This window comes from Geotrypetes seraphini, chromosome 5 (assembly GCF_902459505.1).
Source record: "Geotrypetes seraphini chromosome 5, aGeoSer1.1, whole genome shotgun sequence".
NCBI classification, from domain to species: Eukaryota; Metazoa; Chordata; class Amphibia; order Gymnophiona; family Dermophiidae; genus Geotrypetes; species Geotrypetes seraphini.
The window spans coordinates 220,585,777-220,599,352 of record NC_047088.1 but is presented as its reverse complement, the minus strand read 5'-3'; the positions used below and the strand labels follow the sequence as shown (position 1 = coordinate 220,599,352).

Here is a 13,576-nt window from a genome sequence, read left to right as displayed (position 1 = left end):
TTTTTTCTTTGTCTTAACTCCACTTCCATTGATACTCGTTTTCTTAGGCACCTAGATTTAGAAACCTAGTGAAATGTGACCCCTAAATATAGGTGCTCTGCCTTAGTCAGTTTTCAGAGGGGCTGATTTAGGTGCGTAATGTCTAGTGCTATGCACCTAAGCCCTTTGAAAATTGACTCCATGACAATATAGGGCTCCTTTTATTAAGGTGCCCTAGTGTTTTTAGCGCATAGGAAATTACCGCACGCTACACCGCGTGCGGCAATGTAGCTCACGCTATTCCGCGCGTTAAAGCCGTAGTGCATCTTTGTAAAAGGCGCCCATAGTCATTGACAGGAGAAAAGACCAGTTTCCCATCCACTTTGTTTCATTACTCCTGTACACAAACTTTTATAGGAAGGTATCCTGGCTGTAAAATCATGCCTATTTGTAGGACATCGCTCTTATTGGTCAGCTGTTTATGCTGCTTTCTTTTTTTGGGGGTTGGTTTTTTTTTAAATCATCCTGGGTAGATGATCACGACAGATCTCATCCCTAGTCCAACATATAGAACCCCCCTCTTCCCTCCCACATGTTCCATAATCTAGCGTGTTGTAAAACTCAGTGTCCATCTTTCTAGTTTTATGTCACTTTACTAGACAAATATCCAGCCAGTGCTACCATGCTAGCACCAGTGCTTTATCCTAGGGAGCTGGGTCCTGCCGGTTCCAGCCTTCTAGCCTCTAGTGACACTAGGCTGTTGCTTCCTCTATCAACTCTTTGGTTTTATCTCACCTTTGCCCTTGCCTCCATTCATTCAGTTTTCTATATCTTTCTCCCAGGGGAGCTCAGAACGGTTATTCAGATACTTGAGCATTTTTCCTGGTCTGTCCCAGCAGGCTGTCAATCTAGTGCCTCCCAGCCCTGTTCTTGATATTGGAATAGACCATAAAGGCTCCCCATCTGATTTATGTGATTTTCCTCACTTCTTTACTAGCAGAGATTGCCTGTTAATCCTACACTTTTTAAAATTCTGTTTCTGTGTTCATTTTTTTCACTGCATCAACCATTTTCCAGTAACAAAATATTTTCTAATGTTGTTCTTGAGTCCCCCACCCCACCCTCCCACACTCCTTGGAGCTTCATTTTGTTCACCTGTCTCAGAAACTATCAACCAATTAATGTTTCCAGGATTCCGATGACATTTGCTGAAGTCACTGAGCTGAAACATGTTTCCTTTTTAAAGATGAACAAGACCTGAGGGCAGATTGACCCAAATTACTTTTGTTATATGCAGGGCTGCTTTTTTTTTTTTTTTTCAGCCAATACACACTGGTACAGAAAATGCCTTATTGACTCCATTACGTTCTTTACTCAAAATCTCCCCCCCCCCCCCCCATTGGTGTTTCAGCCAGCCTCAGATCTGTAACCTTCAGATTCAGAGGCAGCCACCTTTGAGAGATATTCTGGGTCACATGGTGCATATATTATACCGGCTGTAGTAAAGGCCATTGTTATCCTACTCCCTAAAGTTGGCTCTGCATGAGTATCAGTCCCTTTTTTGCTTTGTGGTGGGGCAGGGAGAGTATCATTTATTTGATAGGATGATGCTGTGATATAGTGCAAGCTTGCTTATATTGTTTGGTCTAATTTGGCTTACAGTATTTTTCACTCCATAAGACGCATCTGACCATAAGGCGCACCCACCTCTAGAGGAAGAAAAACCAAGAACAAAAATTCTGAATCAAATGGTGTGCCCTGTACCCTGTCCCCCCTCTGGTAATCTAGTGGTAGGCCGGGACAGGGTACATCTAGTGGTGGGCACGTCTAGTGGTGGACACATGTAGTGGCAGCCAGCCCCCAGCCAGCCTGCCAGCCCCAATTCAGACAGCCTCCAGCCAGCCAACCTCTAGCCAGCTAGCCTGTCAGTCAGCCAGCCAGCCAGCCAGCTAGCCTGTCAGCCAGCCCTCCCATACCTTTTAAAATCCTGCCCACCCATCCCCTGCTCGTGGGCCCATCAGCTCCAACCCATCCCCCTTGCTCGTGGACCCAGCAGCTCCAACCAGCTTCCCTCCCTCCCTGCTGCGGTACCTAGCTTGCAGACGGTGCTCACAGCCTTCATTCTACCGGGCTCCTCCTTATTTCCTGGCCATCGGCACACAGATCAGGAGCATGGACGTCAGGAGCAAGCTTTACACTCTCCTGCTTGGTCCTGCGCTGCTTTCCGAATGACTGCCGTAGGTTCTCTTGACTTGCGAGAACCTAGGGCAGCCATTCGGAAAGCAGCGCGGGGCCGAGCGGGAGAGCGTAAAGCTTGCTCCTGATGTCCACACTCCTGATCTGTGCACTGCTGGCCAGGAAATAGGATGAGGGAAAGATACACACTGGACCACCAGGTTAAAAACGTACACCGATGGGCGGGGAGAGGTTTTTTTTTAAGGTGCGGGGGTTTATAAAAAAAAAGATGGTGCGGCGGCGACAGCGGGCAGGCAGGTTTAAAAAGGTGGGGTGGCGACAGGCTGGTTTTACAACAGTATGGGGGGTAACAAAATTTGTACCTCTCTTCATAAGATGCACCAAGATTTTCACCCACTTTTGGGTGGAAAAAAAGTACATCTTATGGAGCAAAAAATATGGTACTTTTAAAGCAGCACTGAATAACTCATCTTTTCCATTAATTCTCCATCCACTGAGAGTTTGCAGAATCCATTGTCATCATGTGCATCTGCAAAACATTTTTGTAGAAATTTGGCTTGTATCATGAAGAACTAGAAGTCTATATGAAAAGATGGCATTAATAACAGTTGTTAACTTTTTTGTCCTATTGTTTGCCCCGGAAAATTGCTGCTTACCACAGTGACACAGTTCAGCATATTGTAAGACTTAAAATAACTGACAAATATATTCCAAATGTTTTTTATTTTAACAATGTGAACAGACAAACCAAATAGTGCTTCACCATTTTGTTCCAATTCTCAATAAGATTTTAAGGCCACCTTTTATAAAGCCTTGCAGCCAAGAGCCGCGCGGCAAATATTCTAACGCCCATTCAATTCCTGTGAGTGTCGGAGCTTTTAGTACACCAGCCCATGCTGCCAGCTTTTGTAAAAGAGGGGGGTAAGTATCATATTTTGCCAATCCATTGCGTGGTGTAATGGAAACCAGTTAAACCATTGGGGGAACTCGGTACTCTTTTGCCCTGACTTAGTAATTGCAAACCACCTTCATTCTTGAATCCAGCTTTTGCTATCAATTTTTCAGAAGTTAAAACACACGGAGAGTGACAAGCTGCAGGTGCAGATTCAGGCCTACCTGGACAACGTGTTTGATGTGGGAGCTTTGCTAGAAGATGCTGAAACCAAGAATGCTGCCTTGGAGAGGGTGGAAGAACTGGAAGAAAATATTTCTCATGTAAATATAAACCTTTTTTTTTTTTTTTTTAAATGTTGTCTTTATTAAACTTTTAGCATTAAGGCTCCCTTTCATCAAGCTGTGTTTAGGGCTTTTTAACTCAGATCACTGCACTAAAAGCTCTGACGCTCATAGAATTCCTATGAGCATCAGAACTTTTACCGCAGCAACTTGTGATTTAAAAAAAAACAAAAAAACAAACCCAACCTAACGCAGTTTGATAAAAGGTGGCCTAAATCACAAAATAAATCTCTTGTTATAAGTAACTCAGACAAAAAGGAATATTTTGAAAAGAAAAATTGCAAGCAGTATTATCGCTCCATTAGACCACTCTAGGGGGAGTGGTCAAACATAGGAGTAAGGAGACTCAAAATTAACAGGTACAAATGCAAATAAACCACGATAGCGGTTATTAGCGTATAGGAACTCTGTGACTGTCGGGATCAGCATGAAGCATTCAGCGTGGCTCCCTGTGCTAATAACCACTTTTGCGGTTAAGTAAAAGAGGGAGTTAATATGATTAATAGTTCTATTAAATACTAATTCCAACAAAAATGCTCTCTATGTAATTTTCTTCAATTCCAAAAAGGCCTTCATCATCTGTTCTGGTTAATAGAAAACATATTTAGATCCCCAGACCATCTTTTTAATTATTAGCATACAGCTGCAGTCTGAAATGTGCCTCTGCACTGTACAATTGTCAGCGGCATCATTTTCAGCAGATATTGTCTTATTTGCAACTACTTGACTTTATTTTCAGGGAACCTGTTGATGTGCCTAAGGGCTCCTTTTACGAAGCCGCGTTAGCGGCTTTATCGCACGCACATTTTTAGCGCGCGCTAACCCCCACGCTAGCCAAAAAACTACCGCCTGCTCAGGAGGAGGTGGTAGCGGCTAGCACAGCCGGCAAATTAGCGTGCGCTATTACACGCTTTAAACCGCTAACGCGGCTTCGTAAAAGGAGCCCTAAGAGTAAAAGATGTCGTCTTGATATTTTAAAAATTATTTGTTGCTATTTGAGTGACTTAAATGTACATTTATGGTAGAATTGGGTTAGCTTATTTAGGCGTTATGAGAAGATTATAGAGCAAAAGTTATATTTTTATGGGTTCCCTTTTTTTCCCCTTTTCCCTAATATCCCATTGCAAAATTTATTGTAATTTATCCTTATTGTTCTTCCCTTTAATTGTAATACTTTGTTTTCTATTGTTTTATTTCCCCATTTTATATTCATTGTAAATCGCTTAGATTTTAACTTTTTTTTAAATATTTGCGGAATATTAAATAAATTGAATTTGAACTTGAGCACCAGGCACCTTTTGAAATTGCAGATAGGAATTATTGGATAGATATAGGTGTACTGTATAATGGGAAGAAATGTTTAAGGTTGTATGTATTTTGATGTTTGCAAATTGTGATTTCAAACTAAAAAAGGTTGTTTTCTTGATATGACCTGTGAAGGGTAGCTCTACAACACAAAAAAGGTTGTGCTATTCAGCCCCACACGGACAACCAGAAACTATAACTTATTTGCTTACCCAAGGATCACTGGTTGTAAATATGTCCTTTTTGGATAGGTCTTTCATGTTTCAAGCAAGCAAACAGCAGTTGTGATTAGGTAACTACATCAATGGAGCCTGGCTGACCTACGGCGCCTTCCGGAAAGAAATTAAAACTGTACTATTTCATAGATTTATCTCATAAACAGAAGTCACACTAAACTTAATTTTCCCTTCTGTCTATTCTTGTGTAATATGTTATACTTTCACTATATGCATTTTGTAATTCACTGTCCAGCTCTCTTCACTGTGAACCACCTAGAAGTCATCTGACTATGGCGGTATGGAAGAATTAAAGTTACTATTATTATTAATAAAGAAACATAGGTACCTACTTTCCTTTATACAGGGTGGGCCACGAAAAAGTAGCCCGCCTCCAACGATAGTGTGACAAGATGAACGAGCAAGTGGATTGTTTGGAGTTTTTTTTTTTTTGCCAGATATGATTTATTTATTCAAAAAGGTTTTTATTGAGGACAACACAAAAACAACAAACCAATGCAACAACAAACACTTGTCACTCAACTTTTTTATTTTAAGTGGATTGTTTTTATTTGCTTATCCACAAGTTACAACAGATGGCAAAAGTGGTCCCCGTTCATGTCTATGCACCTTTGGGCACGTTGGATCATGTTGGCCGACGCTGCTTTCACCTCTTCAACAGTGATGCTGCAAATAGTGTTTGCGATGTTTCCTTGAGTTCATCCTGGGTATGTGGATTGCTGAGAGAGTCTTCGTGTTGATTTTTAAGGGCTAATTGCAATCTACTGCTGGATGACTTTCGGGCGTCTGGACTGATGGAGGCCTCAATTTCTTCACGTTTGCGACAGAGACGGTTTGACGCCATTTCCGAACCAGACTCTGGATGCAACATTTAGCTGGTGATTTTGTTCCTGGATATTCGTCGGCAAAGACCTTTTGCGTTTCCTCAATCGATCACTATTCGCTGTTCCAGGGAGAACACCATCTTTCTGGCCGGTATTAGAGGCGGGCTACTTTTCCATGGCCCACCCTGTAGAATCCTATGCTAGTACCCCCAAAATGCATGTAACATCGTGTGGAAACATTTTCCCGTTGTGTTTAAACTATTTAGTTTTGTTTTCCAAAGCCTAGGGGAAAAAAAGACTTCAAGGGCTCTTGGCTACCTGACTTTAGAAAGTTCTTATCAGGTTAGCCTCTTGTGAGCTATCATTAGTCTAAAAAAAAAAAACCCCCTTTTGAGCAAATCAATCATTCATTTGTTTATAAATTTATATTGTATTCATATATGAAACAGCTATTATACATTTAACCTATTATACATGTGTGTGGGAGCTCTGCCCATGTGTTCACTGCCTTCCAAATTTGCGCTGTGTAAGTTAAGTGCATATTTACAGAATAGCACTTGGGTGCAATGTTGGGCCTTCTGGACACAAGCACGTGGGGAGCTGAGAGCGGAGAGGATCGGAGGATCAGAGGTGCTGTGTGTGTGTGCTTGAGTCCAGGTGCAGGGCAGGAGAAGCGCAGGAGAGTCGGAGGAGGCGGTACAAGGGGGCGGAGAGGAGCGGAGAAGGCAGGAGAAGCGGCAAAGGGAGCGGACAGAGGCGGGTGGTAGCTCCGCCCACCCCCGACGTCACAGCCGAGATCCCCCATAAAAGGGGGCGAGCTAACGGCGCGCAGCCGTTCGGCGCGCGGCGAAGGCGAGCGGCAAAGGCGCTCGCCTTAGCGAGAGCGCCTTTGCGAAGGGCCTCGAGAAGGACCTCTAGGAGGGGCTCCAGAAAACTGCCAACGTAGGATCCGAATACACAACAAGGCAGAGTACAATCACCTTCACTGATAACTAGCTAATTAACCTTTAACCCAGCTTTTAAGCTATCCCAGCCCCTCTATAACCTCCTATCACTAACTTTCTTAAACTTGCTGCTTAATTTCTAATTTCTTCTTACCAGCAGTCACCCTAACCTCAACTTGCAAACTAATAAACAGGCAGTATAACTAACAATTAGCTGACACCCTTCATCCTTCTAACCTTCATCCTTCTAACCTTCAACTGTCTGACAACTAACGAATACCCGATTAAATAACTTACAAATATCTTAAAAAAAAAAAAATGGCAGGTAGAACCAGAAGCAATAGGACTACAATCAAGGTAGGCGGTCCAGTCACCAAAGGGATCGAGGGGGTGGCCACGGAAACAGAGGGAGAGCTGGGACAGAGCACAGAGGTATCTGTACAGACCGAGGCCATCCCCACAAAAATGGCTACAGTTTCTACGCAGACAGAAACGACGGATCAACTAGAGAACAGCCTTTTACAAGAACTGAATAGCTTGAGAGAGGAGGTCATGCGCTTAAGAAGTATCCGGGACGACGAGGCCTACATCGATGAAGTCATCCAGGAACTGTCCCAGATCACCGTACAGGAACCTGGCAGGACCATCCTCGGGATGCCCAAAACCACCATTCCTGCTTCATTGGGACCAACAATTGGAATTCAGGAGGAGGCTGACGACGCTGACTCCTGGCAGCTGGTAACCTCCTCCACAGGCAAACACAAAAAACCTTCCTCATATACTGTCTCTTTTTCTCACACACAGGGTAGTTCTACATCAACCCCGCAAATCCCATTGAGGAACAGATTCCAGCTGCTTCAGGGAAGACCTGACAATGAGGAACAGGAAGATATCCAGCAGGAGGTTCCAGTCCCAGAGACATCAGTACGGCCCTCCCCTAAGAAGCGTAGAGTGGTGGTAATTGGGGATTCAATGCTGAGGGGCACGGAGGGCCCAATCTGCAGACCAGATATTCAATCGAGAGAGGTTTGCTGTTTGCCAGGAGCCAGGATCCGGGATGTAACCGTCTGCTTCAAGCCCCAGGACCACTTCCCCATGCTTCTTATCCATGTCGGAACCAACGATACCGCCAGGAGCACCCCGGAGAGGATACCTGAGGACTTTGGTGCCCTGGGTGAGAAGCTGAGGAGGTTGGATGCGCAGGTTGTGTTCTCCTCGATCCTTCCAGTAAGGGGCAAGGGAAGAGCCAGAGAGAATCGGATCCAGAAGGCAAACGACTGGCTGCAAGGATGGTGCAAGGAGATGAACTTCGGGTTCCTGAACCACGGAGAGGCACTACAAGGACTACAGGGACCAGATGGGTTGCACCTGTCCAGCAGAGGGAAGAACGTCTTTGGACACCAATTAGCCCGCCTACTCCATAGAGCTTTAAACTAGGTAAGTTGGGGGAGGGCACGGGCACTAATAACCTATCTAATGAAGTAAGCTGCAAATACCATTCAGGATCTGAGGTATATACACATAGCAATCATGGATCTGGGGGGTGCTCACATTTCCGTGTTCGGGGGGGATACTGACATTTTCGAGTCTGGGGTAAGTTCACACTGTGTTTCAGGGTCTAAGGAGAATACACACATTGCAAACAATACCAAAGGAGCCGATGGAGCTCAATCGGGAATATCACTAGATAGCCATAACAAACCTAGGATTTGGAAGGCTATGTACGTCAATGCCCACAGTTTGGGCAACAAGATTCTGGAATTGGAGACGGAAATGAGGGGCACCGACCTAGATGTGGTGGCGATATCCAAAACCTGGCTTACGGACTCCCACAGGTGGGACATGGTCATACCGGGTTACAATTTGTTCCGCCGAGACAGGGAGGGCAAAATGGGAGGAGGGGTAGCACTATATGCCAAAGATGACATCAAAGTTACCAGAATCACAGATGTTAGGTACACAGGGGAATCCCTTTGGGTAAATTTGGCCAGGGGAAAGGACAAATGCCTGTACCTTGGCATAGTATACAGACCTCCAAGGCAACAGGAAGACCTTGATATGGAATTAATCGAGGACATAGAGAATATCACCTTGCGTGGGGACACAGTATTGATGGGTGACTTCAATATGCCTGACGTGAATTGGAACACACTTTCCTCTGCGACCGGCAGCAGCAGAAGGCTATTAAACTCTATAAAGGGAGCAAGACTCAAGCAAATGGTTTTGGAGCCAACTAGGGATCAGGCGATTCTAGACCTAATACTTACCAACGGAGAAAGTGTCACAGATGTCTCTGTGGGAGACACGCTGTCATCCAGTGACCACAACATGGTATGGTTTAACCTCAGAAAAGGTTTCACCAAATCCAACACATTAACTAAGGTCCTCAGCTTCAAGGACACCAACTTCGAGGACATGGGGGAATTCATCCATCAGTCGCTGCAAAACCAAGCAGAGACTGATAATGTAGAGGAATTGTGGTCAACACTGAAAGCTACCATACACGAAGCAACAAACCGATTTATTAAATCTGTTAGTAAACGACGAAGAAAAAAATAAACCGCAGTGGTTCTCTACGGAGGTCTCCAACCTCATAAAAGAGAAGAAAAGAGCATTCATCTCCTTCAAACATTCAGGGAAGCAGGGCTCCAGGGAAGACTATCTGGCCAAGTCAAGAACCGTCAAAACAGCAGTCAGAGAGGCCAAATTGCAGGCGGAGGAGAATCTAGCAAAGAATATAAAAAAGGGCGATAAAGCATTCTTTAGGTATATTAGTGATAGAAACAGGAACACAGGAGGGATAGTACACCTTAGGAAACCGGACGGGAACTATGTAGAATCGGATTCCGAGAAGGCTAAACTGTTAAATGAATACTTTTGCTCAGTTTTCACCCGTGAGGCGCAGGGATCTGGCCCTCAGCTACCAACAGGGGATAGCTCGATAGACCCGTTTTGCAGCTTCGAGTTTACGCCCAGTAGTGTCTACAGTGAACTATCCAAACTCAAGGTTCACAAAGCTATGGGGCCAGACAACATACACCCCAGAGTACTCAGGGAGTTAAGAGACACCTTGGCGAAACCACTATCAACACTCTTCAATCTCTCCCTTAGCAAAGGAAAAGTCCCGCTAGACTGGAAAACGGCTAATGTCATTCCACTCCACAAAAAAGGAAGCAGGACGGAAGCTATGAACTACAGACCAGTGAGTCTCACATCAATAGTAAGCAAACTAATGGAAACTCTAATCAAACACCAATTGGATACGGTCCTTAACGAGGGGAATCTGCGAGATCCCCGTCAACATGGGTTTACAAAGGGGAGGTCCTGTCAATCCAACCTGATCAGCTTCTTTGACTGGGTGACGAGGAAGCTGGATATTGGGGAGTCCCTGGACTTCGTGTACTTAGATTTCAGCAAAGCATTCGATAGCGTACCACACCGCAGGTTGTTGAGCAAGATGAGCTCTATAGGTTTGGGAGATACCTTGACTACATGGGTGGGGAACTGGCTAGGAGGTAGACTTCAGAGGGTGGTGGTGAATGGCTCCCCCTCCGAAACGACAGAGGTGATAAGTGGAGTGCCGCAGGGCTCGGTCTTGGGCCCAATCTTTTTCAACATCTTCATAAGGGACTTGGCTGAGGGGCTTCAGGGTAAATTAACGTTATTCGCCGATGACGCCAAATTATGCAATATAGTGGACAAGAACACAACAGGACCTGACAACAAATCCAAGACCGATAGTATGGCACACGACCTCCTCCTACTGGAGAATTGGTCCAGGACCTGGCAACTAAACTTCAATGCCAAAAAATGCAAGGTCATGCACCTTGGCAACAAAAATCCATGTAAGACTTACACTCTTAATGGTGAGATCCTAGAGAGAACTGTAGCGGAACGAGACTTAGGGGTAATCATCAGTGAGGACATGAAGACTGCAACTCAGGTGGAGAAAGCTTCATCTAAAGCCAGACAAATCATGGGTTGCATACGAAGGAATTTCGTTAGCCGTAAACCCGAAGTCATAATGCCATTATATAGGTCCATGGTGAGACCCCATCTGGAATACTGTGTACAATTCTGGAGACCACATTACCGCAAAGATGTGCTGAGACTTGAATCGGTCCAGCGAATGGCCACACGGATGGTCACGGGGCTCAGGGATCTCCCGTATGAGGAACGGCTGAATAAATTGCAGCTCTACTCCCTAGAGGAACGCAGGGAGAGGGGGGACATGATCGAGACATTCAAGTACCTCACGCGCCGTATCGAGGTGGGGGAGGATATCTTCTTCTTCAAGGAACCCACGTCAACACGAGGGCATCTATGGAAAATCAGGGGAGGGACATTGCATGGCGACACCAGGAAATACTTTTTCACCGAGAGGGTGGTGGATCGATGGAATGGTCTTCCGATGCAGGTGATTGAGGCCAGCAGTGTGCCTGATTTTAAAGCTAAATGGGATCGAAAGGTGGGATCTCTTTGCAAAGGGAGGTAGGGGAGGGTCATTGGTGTGGGCAGACTTGATGGGCCTTGGCCCTTATCTGCCGTCACTTTCTATGTTTCTATATTTAGATGACGGCATTAAAGATCCTCCCTTTCCATCCAGTCTGCCCAAACATGCACGTGTGGTTACTAATGTTAGTATCTGTGTTATAGAATTTTCCCCTTTAGGGTTTGGTTGACTAAACATTTTTTACACCTTTTTGGATATAAAATGAGAGAACAGCCTTCATGAATCAGGCTCTCGAGTTTCATTAGGTAGAGTAACAGGGATTCTGTCGTCCCCTTTTTAAAACTGACATTTATCTCTTTTCACCTCAAATGCCTTGGTGAATTTAGGTTGAGTTAATGCTATGCTCAGTGTTTCGAGGTGATGATGGTCCTTATGAGCCACAGTTGAATTGTTGTACCAGCTGGCTCTGTTTAGCAGACACGGCCGTAATGGGGCTTTTTATGAACTGCAAAAGTTGATCATCCTATAAATTAATTCCTTGTAAATATAGCAAGGCAAAAGTACTATTGAATGAATATTATATTGGTAAAATTTAGGTAGCAGCCAGGGTCTGTGGTAAGTGTAGATAAGGGTAGGTTTGAGGGTGCCTATGTAAGGCAAAGATTGCTAGACGTAGTAATTCTGTACAGCAAACAGAGTAAGCTACAGTAACAGCAAGTAAGCTTAAGAACATAAGAAATGCTGGGTCAGACCAGTGGTCCATCATGCCCAGCAGTCCGCTCACACGGCGGCCCTTTGGTCAAAGCCCAGCGCCCTAACTGAGACCAGCCCTACCAGTGTGCGTCCTTGTTCAGCAGGAACTTATCTAACTTTGTCTTAAATCCCTGGAGGGTGTTTTCCCCTATGACAGACTCCGGGAGAGTGTTCCAGTTTTCCAGACAGCTGTGTTGTTGTTATTCTGACAGATAATCTTTATTCAGAAATGTTTAACCCTTTATTTGGCGTTGTTGCTCAGAAGCAACATGTGTTTTCTATGGCTCTTAGGGGAGATCTGCATCTCCAAATGCCCGTTACCTTGGCACTGTTGCTCTCGTTCAACATCAAGTTACGCAAAGCAGTCATTTCACCATGTGCCCGTTAAAGGGTTAAAGGTCTTCCTTTTCTCACAGAACTTATTCACTAGATATGTTTTGTCTATGTTAATGTGATCTAAGAGCTTGGAATCAAGAATGTAGCAGAGATATGTGTGTTTTTATTTGATCCGTTTTTTAATGTCTAACTTGAATTTAAAATGGTTTGTTATGGTCTGTTTGTTAATTTGTCAATTTTTTTTTTTATCATTAGTTGTAAATTATTTGTGCTATAATCCAAGAAAAGGAACCAGGTCTTAGAAATTGAGTTATTCATCTGGCTAAGTAATCTAGAAGATGCTAATACAAATGCAACGAACCACATCTTTCTATCATTTCATTTGCCAGAGATATACCGTTTCAATTAACAAAAACTGTTAGTTATAAATAGAAGTCAATTGACACTGTTGCCTTGTTTCTCAAGTGTGCACTAAGACTTGGTACCTTTTCTTAGATTGCGACACAAATGTTTTAACCTCTTAGGTTTTTAAGTGGACTATATATGATATAATCTGTCACAAGGCCCATTTCATAAAATGAGCTTTGTGACAGACAAAGGATTTTGTTTTGTTTCATATTTAATTTTCTAGAAACTCTCTAGACATGAGGTATGAAATTAATTGAACCTCTGTGTTAATTACAGTTATCAGAAAAGCTGCAGGATACTGAGAATGAAGCAATGGCAAAAATTGTGGAACTGGAAAAACAGCTTATGCAGAGAAATAAGGAACTGGAAGTTGTAAGGGTACGTTTGCTGCTCCTAATCTATTTTGGGAATATGAGTCTGTCATTTGTCTAGACAGATATGGTGGATTTTAACCTACTTTCTGCAGGGAAGAAATTTTGTGAGAGCACCAGGTTTGCATGTTCACCTCTCCCCCAATAAATTTGGGGTTTGGTATTCCGTCCACCAGTGGCATAGCCAGACAGCCAATTTTAGGTGGGACTGAGCCCCAAAAGAGTAGGCACCTCTCTCTTTCTCTCTCTCCATTCCCCTCCTCCCCCCGCCATTCTGTGCAGGTGAGATGCCATACCAGAGTGGGCAGGGAGATGGGAAGAGAGGTAGCAACTGGGCACCCCTCTACCCCTCCCCTATGTCCATATTTCTCTCTCGTGCTCCCTCTGCCCTCCTCTAAGTCAATCTCTCCCTGTCCCCTTCTAGCCTCCTCTGCCACCTCTCCCTGTCCATCATAAATCTGACCTCTCTGTCTCTCTCCCGTCCTTCCTTCCTCCCTCCCTCCTTCCCTTACCCCATCTCCGGGTCTCGCATTTC

At 44.4% G+C, this 13,576-nt stretch overlaps 1 protein-coding gene across 5 annotated transcripts in view; it reads left to right on the top strand.

Moving 5' to 3' along the window:
* The window catches only part of FMNL2 (formin like 2), a 459,967-nt gene that overhangs the window by 353,271 nt on the left and 93,120 nt on the right, over nucleotides 1-13,576 (top strand). For all 5 annotated transcript variants that reach the window (XR_004539577.1, XM_033945820.1, XM_033945823.1 and 2 more), the window contains exons 12-13: nucleotides 3,241-3,390; nucleotides 12,947-13,048. Coding sequence is in view for 4 of the 5 variants with exons in the window: in XM_033945820.1 (XP_033801711.1) it covers nucleotides 3,241-3,390; nucleotides 12,947-13,048 (252 nt within the window). In the remaining variant the exon portion in view is untranslated. The remainder of the gene's footprint in view (nucleotides 1-3,240; nucleotides 3,391-12,946; nucleotides 13,049-13,576) is intronic.